This window comes from Strigops habroptila, chromosome 10 (genome assembly GCF_004027225.2).
Source record: "Strigops habroptila isolate Jane chromosome 10, bStrHab1.2.pri, whole genome shotgun sequence".
NCBI lineage: Eukaryota > Metazoa > Chordata > Aves > Psittaciformes > Psittacidae > Strigops > Strigops habroptila.
The window spans coordinates 12,632,321-12,649,064 of record NC_046359.1 but is presented as its reverse complement, the minus strand read 5'-3'; the positions used below and the strand labels follow the sequence as shown (position 1 = coordinate 12,649,064).

At 37.5% G+C, this 16,744-nt stretch overlaps 1 protein-coding gene across 1 annotated transcript in view; it reads left to right on the top strand.

Moving 5' to 3' along the window:
• WDR27 (WD repeat domain 27) overlaps positions 1 to 16,744 on the top strand; it is a 96,066-nt gene that overhangs the window by 37,849 nt on the left and 41,473 nt on the right. The window contains exon 22 of the mRNA XM_030498998.1: positions 4,197 to 4,299. Coding sequence (XP_030354858.1) covers positions 4,197 to 4,299 — 103 coding nt within the window. The remainder of the gene's footprint in view (positions 1 to 4,196; positions 4,300 to 16,744) is intronic.

Here is a 16,744-nt window from a genome sequence, read left to right as displayed (position 1 = left end):
CTGGTTGAAAAAAAGAGAAAACTTTGGTTTGCTGTCAAGTTATTTTTTTTTAATGCAGCAAGTAGAATGAAGTAGACTTATTTGTGAGAATGTTTTATAAAGATGTACACCATTCCAGTATCTTTTTTATCCTTTTCTGGACAAAGACAGAAAACATCTTTTTTCTAATATTCTGCAACTTATTTGCAACATAAAAAGATACATATTTTGGAATGTGGAGTAGAAGCTGTACAATGGAGAACATGGGGAAAACTTGGCTGTTTGCTGTCCCATGCAATTACCAGATGTTTGTCATGGTAACCCCTGAAAAGCTCTGACCAGAGAAGCATTCTTAGGAGGCTGGACAGCATGCCAGTTGGCTATGTAAAGCTTGCAAAATCCAAAATAAGTTCAATCACCACCTGTTGCTACTTAAAAAATAACAGGGGAAAAAAAAAAAAGCTTGAAATAAGAGAACTCTTAGAATAAGCTAAAATTATATACATAATATCTATTTATTCTAAGATATTTTATCCACTTTTTTTCCATTGCTCCAAATATCCTGGAGATATCTGGAGTTAATTGCGTAACAAAGTTTCTGCTGGATTCTGTGGAAAGTTTAATTGGAATCAATTTTTTAAATGCCTTTTTAAAGCAGGGTTTTGAGGGGGTGGGGCTGTAGCTATACTTGAAATACGTACATCCTGATTATAATGGAAAAGTTGAACAGGAAAACAATTAAGAAAATAGAACCCAGGATGTTAGTTATTACTACAGCCATACTAGCAGAGGAAAAGTGTCACTGTCCTGTCACTCAGACATTGTTTTATATTGCTGTGGTATAGCAGAGAAAAGATCAGTGAAAGCACTGGAATCCTGTTAGTTTTTACGTGTCTATTTCTAGGTGGAGTAATTGAGTTATTGGTCAGAAATGCGGAGGAGTCAAATTCCTGTGAAAGGAAGTTGTTTGCAGTGATTTATTGGGCGACTATTCTGTGAATAAGAAACACCTCATTGAGAAAGTTAGCTTTTACAGGCCTTGAGAACAAGGTTTTAAACACTGAGAACTAGTTCTGTTGGCCAGTGCTCTACTTAATGGTGATCCTGAAGGCATATGCAGGAGAGACAGAGGATATATGAATTTTGGTTTTTTTTCTTATGAGGAAGTTTCTTTCATGGGATGCCATTGAATGTTACAAGCGTAAGATTAAAAAGAAACTTTTCCTTCAAACATTTCTATGAAATTTGTCCACATGTGACAGTGAGAAAAGACGCTGAAAAGGGCTTTAGTTTGGGGGCTACTCTGAAATTTGCAAACAGTGCAGCTGGGACTCTGGCAGAGACAATAAAAAAAATATGATTGAGGCTAAGTTGTGGGAGAGATCTACTCTATGCAATGAATATTTGGTGGGAGCCTGAGGGCAAAATCTTGCAATGCCACATCAGACCACAAATGGGAATAGCTGACAGATGAAACACATCATGCTTCATTTTTATTTCTGCCTAAGTTATTTGAAAGAAAGACTTGCCCAGAGTTGCAGTAATACCTTTGCTGCTTAATCACAAAATTACATAATGATGACGGTTGGAAGGCACCTTTGGAGGTCATCTTATCTAACTTCCCTGCTCAGGCAGGGCTCCCTACAGCTGGTTGTCTGCCACCATATCTAGATAGCCCTTGAATATCTCTAAGGAGAGAGATTCTACAATCTCTTTGAGTAACCTCTGCCAGTGCTCAGTTACCCTCACAGTACGAAAGTGTTTCCTGATGCTAAGACTGGACCTCCTGTATTTCAATTTTTGTCCATTGCTCCTTGTCCTGTCACTGGGCACCACTGAAAGAGCGTAGCTCAGTCTTGTTTAAAACCTGCCTTCGGCTCACTGATGGCTGCTGTCATTGTGAGGCCACACTCAATTATCTTCGAAAGATCGTGGTGATCAGAGGTATCTGCAGACTGAAAGAAAGTAGATGTCACTCCTATCTTCAGAAAGGCCAAGAAGAAGATCCTGGGGAACTATGGACTGGTCAGTTTCACCTTGATCCCTGAGAAGGTGATGGAACAACTAATTCTGAAAAACATTTCCAGTGACTGAGCACAGGCAGAGGTTGCCCGGTTTGGTGGTTGAGTTTTGCACCTTGGAGTTATTCAAAACCTGTCCAGGCACAGTCCTCAGTAACAGTCTAGGTCGGGAGGGAGGTTGAATAAGGTTACCTCCAGAGGTGCCTTCCAACCTCAATCATTATATGATTTTTTAAAAGCTGTGGTATGGGAAGCATGTGCTACCCTTCATGTTTTCTTTTAAATTACCATCCAAAAAGTATAGTTCTTTGAAAGTATAAATCAAATATATATTCTCTGGCTCGTCATACATTGCCTAAACTTTGGAGTTGTATGTGTTAGAATGCTGCATTTGAGAGGAGACTGAGGTAGCTAATATCCTCCTTTAGTGTCAATAGGAAGCTTGAATAGAAGTAGGTAATTCCACGGCCCGAATGCAGCCATTGATTATTGCAAGTCCCTGAATATTCATGCAAGAGCTATGTGCAAACTGAAGTTAAAGAATGTTTTTTCTTCTTCATTACAGTAATTGACTGTCTTTTTAAGTTACTTCTCTGAACTGTAGTGTTCTCTTCAACAGTTTCAGTGTAGAACTAGTCTGAGATGAAAGTATACTGTATACTCAAATTGTCCGTTGATATCAGTAGTTTTGTTATACAGAAATTAAGCCAAATGTGTACTAGCAGTGAAAGTAAATTGACTCTGTAAAATGATGTGTCTTTTTTTATGCTTTACTACATGATAGGCATTGGATCAGTCATAAAGTAATGTTTTTGTTGAAGTGTGCCTTTTTCACCTGGGTGAACAAAATCAACTTGGCATTCAGTACATTCTTACATATACATGTGTGTCTAAAACAGAACAACATGGTATAAAAATTTAGAGATTCCTGCATATGGGTTCAGTCAATCGAATTAACACAGTGTCTGTGATTTCACTGGCCAGGAAAAACTGTGTATCACAGGTGTTGGCAGGAGATGTTACTCTTTCAGATTTGTTCCTGGACCTAGCATACATAAAGAATGTGTGACAGCTGCATTATGGTGAAGTGTATCAGTTTGTTTTGTAAGGAGAAGGGCAGGTTGATAACATTCATAATAAAGGCAAAAGAAGAATACAGATTATTATGTCTGTTTTGAAATGATATCTCATGGCTACAAAAATAAAGCTCTGAAAGGAGGTATTCATATGTAAATGATAATTATGAATGTGGTTGAAACTTGTATTAAAATGTCTTTTAACATAGAAGTAACTCTAAATACTACTTTTTTCCTTAGTTTTGTAGTGACTACAAAGCTATCTTTATGACCATGGATTTTTTTAGATGGATATTAATCTTCATTTTATTAAAAACATTATTTTTAAATGTTCCAAGTGTGCTCAGCTATCAAGAACCTACTCCACAATACTACCTTGCAATATTAACATGAAAAGTAGGAAATTAATTCTTTTCATTAAATTTAAATGTATTCCTTCCTTTAGACTGTATTAACACAGATAGGCAAGAAGTTATCTACAGCTGTACGGTAGATAGCTAGATTTGTCAGTTTGATTGTCATTTGTATAGTGCCTTTCTTGAATTTACAAGATAAAATAAATTAGTGCATGGAGTAGGAATGTAAATAGAGTAACACAGATTAAATATCCAGATTTGGATATAAGAAAAGCAAGCAATAATTATTTATGTTATGATTCCACATACCGGATTTTCATTTGATATTATAAATTACTCAAGAGAGATTCCTGAAGTGTCACAGAGCAGACTGGCTTTCACAACACCCTCCACTTAATGCAGGGGAGTTTGGCTTTCCCTGCTGTGATGGCTAACTAGTGGTAACTTAATGGTAGGCATCACAGCTTCCCATTTCTAAATAGGAAGGATTTTTCTATCTTTATAAACAAAACAATTCCCAAGCATGGTTTTGGGCATTTTCCTGGGGTAGTTTTGTGTGTTCATTTCATTTTTAGTCATTAATGTTCTTTAGTGACTTTCAGTTTTGTCAAAATCCTACTCCAGAGATATTTAAAACTTAAGTTGTGAATTTGCCCCGGTAAGTTTGTAGACTAAGAAAAATGGATGAGACTTCAGCAGCATTTCATGAAAATGGCAGTAGAGAGTTTTCAGTTGGTGTTAATAAGACTGAAATTTCTCTGAAGGTGTGAACGTCGTTTTGAAGGGCACAGTAGCCGCTGCTATCCGTGTGGAATTGCAGTGTCTCCTTGTGGACAGTTTATAGCCAGTGGATCAGATGACAAATGTGTAAGTAATGTTTTTCCTTATTTTCCTTCTAAACTACAGGAGCTACTCATACTACTTCGCATACATGTATGCAAAGTAGTCTTTTTATGCATGCTTCTAGGATTCAGCTTAATATAAAACAGGTCTATTATACTTTTATATCCTTCATTTTTATGTAGCAATTATATATGATTCTTGATCTGTATGTTCTTTATTTTGCCTGAAAAATCCCTGAACAACCAAATCTTTGTGTTCTGAACAAAAGCTTGTTTCTGAACGTTTTCATAGTGCTTGACTCTGAATTGTCGCATGCCATCAAAGACGGGAATGGTTCCCCTGTAGCATAGCTTTATGTAGTGTGTACATATCTGACCACTAAGGAACTATGTAGCAACTACGCATTATTTTACTTAAGCTCCCAAATACAGCATGATGAATCCTTCATTACTGGTTTTGTAAGAACCAGTCAGCTGAATACAAAATAAAAAGTCATTCAACTGTAATTAGAACTTTTTATAATTCACGGTGTAATTTTATGTGTGTGTTTCCTCCCCAGACAGGTTCTCTTCTCATTCAATGTCAACTTTATTTAAATTATTAAACTTAGCAAAGAGCCCTGAGTAAAAGTCTATTACTACCTTTTTTACTATGCACCTAGTTTTAATTCAGTAAGTAAGTCCGTCCTGCATTGTTGCCACAATTTCTTGGTGTTTGCTAAGAGGTAGATGACTGCTAGCTTGTAGTATAGACTTTTGAAACTGGGCTGGGGTTGGGTTCATTGTAAACGCATCCTTTCAAAACAACTGGGTAGGAAAGCTGTTTAACTTCTAGGTATTTCTCAGTGACTCACCAGGACCATGACACAGGATTTCTGGTCAACTTCAAAATCAGAACAAGAGGAATTTACTGTTGTGGCTAGTTTTGAAATACTGGCTCAAATCATGTGTGAAGATTAGAGCTTTTATTGGCATATTGCTAGAGGTTTGGCAATACTTAATGTGTTCTTGACATTTCCATGATAAAATAGTTTTTTCAAGTTTTTGGTAATTTGCTTTTCAAAACGTAGTTTGAAATAAAAAAGAAAGGCTTTTTCTTGCTTTGTGAAACAAAATGCATCTAATATTGATCTCAGCTCATGACGTATGATATAATTGCTAATTAAAGTCGATTTTTATTAGTATAAAAAGGTGCAGTCACAAGACCTTCTGTCTCCTCTTTTGCATTAAGGTTATTTGGAATTACTGCTGATACAAGAAAAGAAAGGCATAAAGCTTGATTTTGCCATTACTCCAAATTCTTGGCACTTGGTTGCTTGTCATAGGAAGCTGAATAGCTGGACTGCATCCTGCTCCAGTTGGCATGTGGTCCCTGGTGGGCACAGTGCCAGTCAATACTTTTTAGTATGGCTCCTGGGTTGGAATTTTGCATAATTTGCATCGTATGTCTGTAGAGAACTTTCATTGTTCTTGTTGTTGTCCCCTCAGGAAAACAGAGTCAAGTTTCAGACTCTTGCTACAACTGTACTGTTAGGACAAAATACAGTTTGAGGGCATTTTTCAGGGGCTTCTCTTTGAAATGTTGAGACTGGGCGTACTTTTGTGTTTCCTATCAAAAAAGAAAATTGAACATGGCACTGAATAGTTCATTCATATCGCTAAACTAATAACATCCTGACAGATGGACTGATGTGCAACTGGAACTGTTTTAAGAGTATGAAGAAGCCACATGTTTTTGCAGATTGTATTCTATGAGTGAATGTCCATTGGAATTCAAAAAGCTGCATAAAACTTCAGCAGTCTGGATACAAAATGTTGCCTCAAAATAATGCATTCTGAAAATACATTCTGTAACTTTCCACCAACCAGCAACTGCATCTTCAATCATCTCAGAGTTTAGTTTATCAAGTGCAATGCTTGCACCCTGTGGTTTAGAAATGTGATTGAATTTAAAGCCAAAGGAGGCAGAACTGGAATATAATTGAGAGACATTTAATCTTAAACTGCCTTTTTTTATTTCAAAATATTTGAAGTGTTTGACAGAGGAATATGTTTGGCTGCATTGATTAATATAAAAATCAAAACCATATTCCCACAGGGCATAGAATTAGAAAACTGAAATATGCTATGATAAACAGAGAGATGCAAATTCTGTCTTTTTCTCTACTTACAAAGTAGATGACCTATATTATATAAGAACAGCTTGGTACAGCTTCTGTGTGGCTGAAGTAGCCACTTGTTTTTATTTGAACTGCTTTTGTGTGTTTTAGTATGAGATTTGCACATATTGTAATTCATATGTTGAAAGTGTTCTTCTAACTGATTACTGCAACTTCTTTAAGAGAACCTTTGTCAAGATACGTGTAGGTCCTGACAGTGTGATCAAAGCAGGTACTTGCAGTATCCTGGCTTTGAACTGTGATTATCCTTTTCATAATTCATTGTGATTAGAAAACACAGAAAGTCGACATTTCTAATATCTTCTCTTCATCTTAAATAGCCTAAGGTTACAAATGACATGAGTTGACATTTTCTTAACTGAATACACATAATATTTTAATTTCTAACCATTTTACAAAACGGCAGTGTGAAGTTTCTGTTTATCAGACAATAGTATTAAGGATGCTGGACAAACACTCTAATTTGATTTAGATTTCTATTTTCCTGGGCTCTGTACAATTATGTTTACCTAAATATTTGTTGACCAAAGCAATCTTAGTCTAAAAGGACAAAAATCTCTGGAGGGTGCTAAATGCTACTTTTAGAAATAGAAATTGCTAAACTTCTGTGCTCCATGTAGTTCTAGTTAGCTGTTTTACTTTGTATCTAAATAGGTTCTTCATTTCTGTCTCTGAAGACCTTAGGGTTCTCTGAATAAATTCCAAGTTTCCAGAAATAAAGTAGGAAATACAGATCTAAAGATTTGGCTCTTTAGTTGTTTTCATATTCATTCTTGCTAGCTCTCTTTGAACTGTAGTCTTTAAGGGGCATATTTGACCCTAGTGCTGAAATGGAGTTTGCTAACATAAAACTCTGTCCATGTCAAATCTCAATGCCTGGGCTTACAGTTCACACTGACTAACCCATATTGCAAACCCAGAAGTTTTTCAGCATAACCGGTAATGTATGCAATTGTCTTCCATTTTATTTATGCTTTTCATCAAAGTATAGGATTTTGCCTACAACATTGTCTTTGAAACACATTCTAAATCCAGGATTAAATTTATGCTTTCTAACTGTGAAGACACCAAAGCTAGAGAGAGTAAGAAGGCTGTTTCTTCTTCTCCAGAGGGCATCAACACAGAAAGAAGTAACAGGAGACAGGAAAAGGAAATTTGATGCTATAGAGTTCTAGCCACTTGTTAATCCCTGATGTTAACATCTGGACAAAATTGGTTTTAAAGTAAATTTCCATTATGCAAGTGATGCTGAAAACATACTAGTCAGAGGACGTATCCAAAGAATTCTGCAAACCTGTGAGTTCTGGCTGGATGCAAACCTGGACCTGATAGTGCTTACAGACTCAGTTGTTTTCAAATAAAAGATTCTGCATCTGGCATAATACAAACTGTAGAATTTGTTTACAGTTAACACCTTCATTTAAATTACAGAGGCTGATATTCCAAACAGAATGACAGTCCTACTGAGCAATATATTTTAATATTTTGCTACCATATATGTGAAAGATAACAGGAAAGGCTTCTATAGGTACGTAGCAATTAAAAGACAGGCTAGGGACAAGGTGGGCCCTCTCTGGAAGCTAACCCGAGAACTGGCTACCCTGGAGTTGGAGAAGGCTGAGGTTCTCAATGACTTCTTTGCCTCAGTCTTCACTAGCAAATACTCTGACCGCACCTCCCAAGTCTTGGAAGGCAGATGCAGGGACTGTGAGAATGAAGACCTTGGGCCCACTGTAGGAGAGGATCAGGTTCAAGACCATCTTAAGAACCTGAATGTGCACAAGTCCATGGGACCTGATGAAATCCATCCGCGGGTCCTGAAGGAGCTGGCAAATGAAGTTGCTAAGCCACTGTCCATCATATTTGAAACATCATGGCAGTCAGGTGAAGTTCCCGATGACTGGAAGAAGGGTAATGTAACCCTCATTTTCAAGAAGGGGAAGGTGGATGACCTGGGGAACTGCAGACCAGTCAGCCTCACCTCTGTGCCTGGCAAAATCTTGGAGCAGATTCTCCTGGAAAGCATGCTAAGGCACATGAAAAACAACGAGGTGGTTGGTGACAGCCAACATGGTTTTACTAAGGGGAAGTCCTGCCTGACCAATCTGGTGGCGTTCTATGATGGGGCTACGGAACTGATGGACAGGGGCAGAGCAGTTGACGTCATCTGCCTGGACTTGTGCAAAGCGTTCGACACTGTCCCGCACGACATCCTTGTCTCTAAATTGGATAGACATCAATTTGACAGATGGACCACTCAGTGAATAAAGAACTGGCTGGCTGGCCGCTTGCAAAGAGTTGTGGTCAACGGCTTAATGTCCAGTTGGAAAAAAGTAACGAGTGGTGTCCCTCAGGGATCGGTGTTGGGACCTGTCCTGTTCAACATCTTTGTCGGCGACATGGACAGTGGGATTGAGTGCGCCCTCAGCAAGTTTGCCGACGACACCAAGCTGTGTGGTTCGGTTGATATGCTGGAGGGAAGGGATGCCATCCAGAGGGACCTTGACACGCTTGTGAGGTGGGCCGATGCCAACCTTATGAAGTTTAACCAAGCCAAGTGTAAGGTCCTGCACCTGGGTCAGGGCAATCCCAGGCACAGCTACAGGTTGGGCAGAGAAGTGATTCAGAGCAGCCCTGCAGAGAAGGACTTGGGGGTGTTGGTTGATGAGAAACTTAACATGAGCCAGCAGTGTGTGGTTGCAGCCCAGAAAGCCAACCGTATCCTGGGCTACATCAAAAGAAGCGTGACCAGCAGGTCAAAGGAGGTGATTCTGCCCCTCTACTCTTGTGAGAACTCACTTGGAGTAGTGTGTACAGTTCTGGTGTCCTCAACATAAGAAGGACATGGAGCTGTTGGAGCCAGTCCAGAGGAGGGCCACAAGGATGATAAGAGGGCTAGAGCACCTCCCGTGTGAAGACAGGCTGAGCAAATTGGGGCTGTTCAGCCTTGAAAAGAGAAGGCTGCGTGGAGACCTCATAGCAGCCTTCCAGTTTCTGAAGGGGGCCTATGAGGATGCTGGGGAGGGGCTCTTCCTTAGGGACTGTAGTGGTAGGACAAGGGGTAACGGGTTAAAACTTAAACAGGGGAAGTTTAGGTTAGATATAAGGAAGAAGTTCTTTACTGTGAGGGTGGTGAGGCACTGGAATGGGTTGCCCAAGGAAGTTGTGAATGCTCCATCCATGGCAGTGTTCAAGGCCAGGTTGGACAGAGCCTTGGGCGACATGGTTTAGTGTGTGGTGTCCCTGCCCATGGCAGTGGGGTTGGAAGTAGATGATCTTAAGGTCCTTTCCAACCATAACTATTCTATGTTTCTATGATTCTATTTAGTTGTCTCATTATTTACTGTCTCAAATCACGTAATATCTTTACTACTTTCCCTCTTGGATTAGAATAATAATTTATAAGGACAAGAAAAATACGTATAGTAAAACTCTTAGTTTTATTTTTATCTATTCTTACGTGAGGATAGGTATCTTTAAAAATATTATTTCTTATTTTATCAATCAGAAATACATTCAAAATGCAGTGCTGCTATCTGTCAAACTTGTCATCTACTTTACTGAGCCACATACGGTTTGGCTTTGAGAAGCCATAGTGAAAGGAGCCCTATAACTTGAAGTAGATTAATAGTAGTTCATTATTCTTGGGAGTATCTTGGAGGTATCAGTAAAGTTTAAACTAGGTATCTTTGATACAATAGAGCATGCTGTAGCGTTGACTTTAATACAGGGTTTGGAAAACTATGAGGATAGTTTCTTTACTGGAAAATTACTTTTAGAAGTGTCTGATAGTGGTGTTGTGTAGTATGTATTGTCTTGGTCAACACTTCATACCAGAGGGCTTGCAGAATAGAATGTATTGTACGAAGCAGTGTTGGGGACTATCTGGGGTATTTTGGTTTTCAGTGTCATTGGTATCCCAATGATATATTGCTCAAGTTTTATTTCATATGTCCATATTGTTTAACTAAGATAGGCCTTAAGACAAAACATCTGGAGAAAATAGCATTAGTAATGTTTACTGTGGAAAAACCAAGACTGACATTGCTTGGCAGAAGGAAATCCATGGCAGAGAATGAATGACAGATACTGCAACCACCTCTCTGCCGGATGGAGAAAATCTATCCCTTTCCAAAGAAGAACACAACTTTCTGTTATTCTTGAACCTTTGTTTCTTGGATTTTTTGGTAGTTCAGTTGTCTCTTAGGCCTGTTATCCTAGGAGGGAAGAGATAAACATTGATCACTTATTAATATAGTCATGACTTTACAGTGTGCTCTTACTTGGTTGTCTCTTGGGTATATCTTTGAAGATGATTAAAAATCTTAGCCTTGGTAGTTTATTTTATGAACCATGATATTATATGAGCATGAGCACATCAGCTGTTCTTGTTTGCTTCTTGGTCAATTCAGACCAAGCTTTATCTAAGCCTCTACACCTCTGAAATGATCACCAAGAAAAGAGACTGGCAGTTGAGATTATGGGAGAATTTTCCGCTGGCTATAGATGTGTGCATATTTAACCACTACAGAACATCTTTTTTCTAGTGGCCTGTTAAACTGAATTTTATGAGGCTGCAGTGTGTTACTGTGTTAACCTTTAATTTTGGTAATACTTTTGAGAGCTGAGTGAAAGTATGAGAAATTAGCCTTTTTGCTAAAGAAAAATAATTTTATAGAAAATTCCCCATATTAAAACGTAGACAAAACGGGAAGCCAAAGTAGATATGAATACCCAAGTTTCATTTTGGAATGCATGTAGCAGTGAAGTGCCAAAAGTGGGTATGTATAGATTTATACCCAGAGGGCTTGTGTTTTCTGTATGTATACCTCCTACTCTACAACTTTGAATTGTTGAATTTTGTGTCATTGGTACATATGCCTATAAATCTACAAGTTGATTGCATTGTGCTTGCAAATTTACTAATATGGGGTTATCCTTTGTAAAGCTAATGAAATTCCTTATTATACCTGAAGATCTGAATGAAGATCCTCTGCATCATGTGAATCTTGCAGTGTTTCTGCTGAACAGTCAACACCGGCACACAAATAGGGAATGCAATTATTGGTTCAGTTAATAGAGAAGAGAGTTTTAGCAGCAGTCAGAAAAGAGGCATGTCCAGAGTGGGTGCGATCCAACCATGCTGCTTCATAATGAGAAGTGAAGTTTTCTATTTTCTTAAAACAAAATCTTCAAGTAATAATTCTGCAGTCTGCCAAACTTAAGTATGTTGTAAAAGTAAAAGCAAAAGCAACAAAAGTAAATACAGCAGTGCTTAGTGCTACACAAATTCCACAGACAGGTAAGTAAAACCAGTTGTATACGTGAGGCTTTGAAATTGGCTAATTAAATAGAAACTAAAATCAGGAAAAATATAAATTGAAAGCTTCTAAGAAGGGTGGCTTACAGAAGTATGGTTTAGGTTGGTTTATGTAGTCTATTTTTAGTGAGGAAAATTAGAACTCTGTTAACACTGATACAATTGAGAAGTGTCCCCTGCAACTTGAAAGATGTCCAATCTTGATAATATTAACTTTTTAATAATAAGGAGCATTATTAATATTCACTTACTCCTTTTGTAGTTATGTTGAAAGAATGCAGATGGAAACTTAGATCTTAGTGTAGTGGGCAGTTTCCTGTGACTACCAGAAAGAGCCTTCGTAAGTGGTGTTTAGAAGGGGAAGAACCTCTCAGAGGGCGTACCGTACTCAACATTTTGGTGAAAGGGTTGAACAGACTTTCCATGCTACCATGTGGCAAGTGTGTAAGATATGTTGAGACTAAAGAACGTTAATCAGTGCTTAGGATACTTGTGAAATCTGTTTTATTATGTGTGGGTTTGGCACTGATGCCTATAGTTACCGTAGTCTAACACTTTCCACTATGTTTTCAGTTGCTTATAATTGAGAACATTTTGGGCTGAAACTTTCCATGCTGGGTGTCTGCTTCAGGCTGATTGTTATTTTTTGTTTTAGTATAAGTAGTTCAGGTGCTTTTTCAGTTTGAGATTGAGGAAAAATACATGGTTCAGTGGGAGATGTGCCACAGTGTAAACAGGGGATGGTGGAGTGCAAGCCAAACAATTATATCATGTAGTGTGGGAGTGTGCATCAGGTTTGCTGGAATTAATGAAGGCAAATGGAGACTAATGCCTCATTAGCGAATCCAGATATCTTTTCATGAAAGTGCAAGTAAAATTATTTACTTATTTTTCTATCAAGAAGCTTTAAAGCTTCCATCTTCTGTAGCTCCTTTGAAATATTAATAAAAATAATCATAGGAAAGGGTTGGCTGGCTAATCCATGCAAAACTTCTGAAGAAAAAAAAGTTTTATTTGCATAAAGTCAAATTAGGTATCCTGGATACCAGTGTCTCTCTTTTTTTTCCTTTTTTTTTTTTCTTTTTTTCTCTGATTTGTTTGTAAAATATGTGCTCCAATTTAGAGCCACAGCAGTTACAAATGTCTTTTCTTGAAACTGCTGTTGATTTTCTGGTCCCTGTGCAGGAGCTGATAAAAAGGAGAATTTTTCTGTTATGCTTTCAGTGTTTCTCTTTGATTGATTTAAGACAAGGGGTAATGGGTTTAAACCTAAACAGGGGAAGTTCAGGTTAGATATAAGGAAGAAGTTCTTTACTGTGAGGATGGTGAGGCACTGGAACAGATTGCCCAAAGAAGTGATAAATTCTCCATCCTTGGCAGTGTTCAGCGCCAGGTTGGATGGAGTCTTGGGTGACATGGTCTAGGGTGAGGCGTCCCTGCCCATGGCAGTGGGGTTGGAACTAGATGATCTTAAGGTCCTTTGCAACCTGAACCACTCGATGATTCTGTGATTCTACGATTTCCTTCCCCTTCTTTCCCTTCCTAGGAGGGAATAGGAGTGCAAGTAGTTTGACTCAAATGCATATGGCAATGGATTGGACTAGGAGGCAGTGGGAACGGATGGGGACGAGTTTCATTTGAAGACGGAGTATAAGAAACAGTGGAAAAAATTTCTAGTGAAACTCTGGAGATAAAGAGTCAATTTATATAGCACATCCTCTCTACCAATACAGTAGAATTAAGTAGTTTTCCATTTTAATACAGATCCTTCCCCTTAAGGAGGTACTTTCACCCTTCTTCCTTGTCTGTTGCTACAAATTTAAAGAAGAAAGCACAAGTTTGTCTATATATGTAAGGCGCTAAATACACTCTTACACTATGGGTTAATGAAAACTGACTACTCCAAATTTTCTTCAAACTTCAAGTGAAAAGAAACACAAGTATGTATGTGGTTATAGGTGCAGGAAACTTGTTTGGAAGCTATTGGTACAGGTAAACGATTTTTACTTTTGGCTGACCCTTGGACAGAAATGGAAAGGAAATACCAATATCTACTGAAGCAGTATTTTTATTACAAGAAATTAGTCTTAATATAAAAAAAAGGGATTGACTTTGGCTAAAGTCTATAACAGATTATGTGCACATATGCATTTTGGGGATTGCTGAGTACTTCCTAGACTGTTTTGCTTTCTTCTTTATTACATTTGGTTTGCTGAAAATCTGTTCTTTCTCTGTCATTGAATTATTATTTTCAACTTTATTTTTTTTCTTCTGTGGCTAGTGTTATGGTATCATTTATAATTCACTTACTGTTCTTCATGTTTTTTTCTGTAAAGAAGAATATGCTAAAAAAAAATCTAGAAATCTAGTAAGTATAGAATAGAAAACCAATTTTAATGTCTTCAAAATGTAGTAAAACTAGAATTATGGCAGCCTACAGTAGGAGAATGTTTATACTGGAGTTATTCCACCTCTTATGAATACCTGAATGTAATTTCTGTTAAAATACAATTTCCTTTTTTTTTCCTTATTGAAGTTAAAAATAAATTTACTGAAAAGTTTATTTTCAATCTTGCACCAAGTTAACTTTTATTCTCAGAATTTAGACTATCGCTGGCTAGCTTAAATATCTGTGACCAGAGTTACTTAAATAGAAGCTGTTTTTATATACTTTTTAATGGTGATGTTTTTCTTTTAATCACATTTTATTGTGTTACATGTCAAGATTTCTCTTGTTTAAAATATTTGCTATACTTTCCTTAAAGCCACCATAATTGGAAGAGAAGATGATAGCTGCCACTACATAATAAACTATTCTGGGATGTAGTTAGGGAATCTGCCACTTTTTTTTTTTTTTTTTGTTAAGCTGAACCTCCCCCCCGAAATATTTAAGGTTTATAGGGCTAGAAATTCAGTATCAGAAAGAAGCCTAACACTAGTTCTGTTAGGATAGAATTTTATAAATAAAGTACAATGGGAAAGTTGTGTTTCCAGCCATGCTCTGTGCGTTTTGTCTAGCTGATGAATGCTTCAGTGGTTAGTTACAGATGCGCTTCTCTCTATGCTTGCTTGTCATTACTTTTCTCTGATTGAGTGAATCTTGTTACACAATATGGTGATTCACAAGAGTGCTGCATCCCAGCCTAACCTCTAGCTCAGGGCTTGAAATAATTTTTGTAAGAGTTTCAATGCTTTTTAGGTTGAGAATTGTAATTAGGTATTGTCTCTTTTTCAACAACCGAATACACACTTGATAGATTCTACTGAAGCTGCACAACTGCTTCATAGCATTTTTTGAAAGAAAGGGATGAGCCAAATGGTTGATTTAGGAACTGTGTGTAAAAGCATAAATTACTAGAATACCTGGGTTTCACAAACATTGGATTTGTCTTGAAAAAAAACCCCAGTGAAATATTATCACATCTACTTTACAGAGAGGAATGGGGACGTAGAGATTAAGCCAAAAATGAATGTGCTTCTCCCCAAATTAAACTGAGAACCTGGAATGGAAAATTAATTTTTATTGGATAAGTTTGGCAAAGGTCTATAAGCCACTAGATTAGGATGGAAAAATTTCAGCTTCACTAACCATGTCTCTCTGTGGTATGTTCTCTTGGTTAAAACATGAAGCCGTGTTTCTTCTTAGCTCAGAAATTGTTGGAAGACATTGTAGATCTGTGATTCAGACCATTTTGTGATTTGACTCTTGCTGTCCTTGATTTTCCCTCTTCTTTATGCCTAATTTCATGAAAGGAAGGGAGGAAAGTAGACTTAGAAAGTAAAAGTAAGGCAATTTGGGGCCAGAAAGAGAAAAGATGATGAGTGATAGAAAGCATGGTGCTGTCTGATGCCTATACCTCTCTGCCAAAGACTGGTCTTAGTATATGCAGAAGAACCAATGCAGGCATTCAAAAAGCTTGCAATTCAGAGTAACTAGCTTGTGAAGGCAGCTAATTGTTTGCAATAGGAGTTTCATAAATCTATGAATGCTAGAGTTGATTAAATTATCTCCAATATTTTCCTCATTCAGTTCTATTTTTAATTCTGTACTTTCCATCAGAGAAAATAATTTAATGTCTACAGACACAGAAGAATGCTTTTCTTTGTGGCATTGTATCACTTTTATCTTGTTGGGGTTCCCCTTACCTATCTGTTCCCTGATCATGTTCCAAATGGTATAAGTCATAGCACTGTAGTGTGGCCATATGCTTTAAAACAAACGTAAAAAAATTCTGCTTTTGTATTACTAGCAATCAAATACTCATTATTATGACCAGTTTCCTGAGATGTTTGAAAAGTAGGGAGGAGGGTCTTACTTTTTAAGGGAGAATTTCCTATTACCAAGCATTTGCTGTATCCTTTTAGGAAGGACACAATGATTTTAACACATTACTGGGAACTGTGCTACTTTCCCTGTTATTATGGCAATATCTTTGTGGAATGCTACGTAAGATCCAGAGGTTAAAAATGGATACCTACATTTCTGTCTGTTTTTAAGTAAGTACTTCATTTGTGCCAGTAGATGGTTTTAATTCCATATCCTGGACTGAATCCAGCATATATGAGGTATATAAACTGAATGCAATTAAGTAGATTTACAGTTGGCCTGTTGGTTTACCTCTCAGTGAATATGGTCAAGAATGGAATATATGACGCTGAGGACTATCTGGTGTATTTTCAGTTCTGGCTTGGTCTGGAGAATCTTTGGAGTTGACTGATAAGATTTGTTTTCTGAGTGAGACATTAAGTGTTTTTCAGGACCTGCATTGGTCCATGAATGTTTTAATAAATTTGGAAGACTGTCTGTTGACAGTCTTTAATAATGACAGTCTTTAATAAATTTGGAAGACTGCACAAGTTTTTGGGACACGTATCTTGTAGTAGCTCACCATCTGCTGGGGGAGGCTCAGCTGCCTTGATTCTGAATGGTAACTAATTTTAGGGTGGTATCAACGAAAAAAATGTCACAG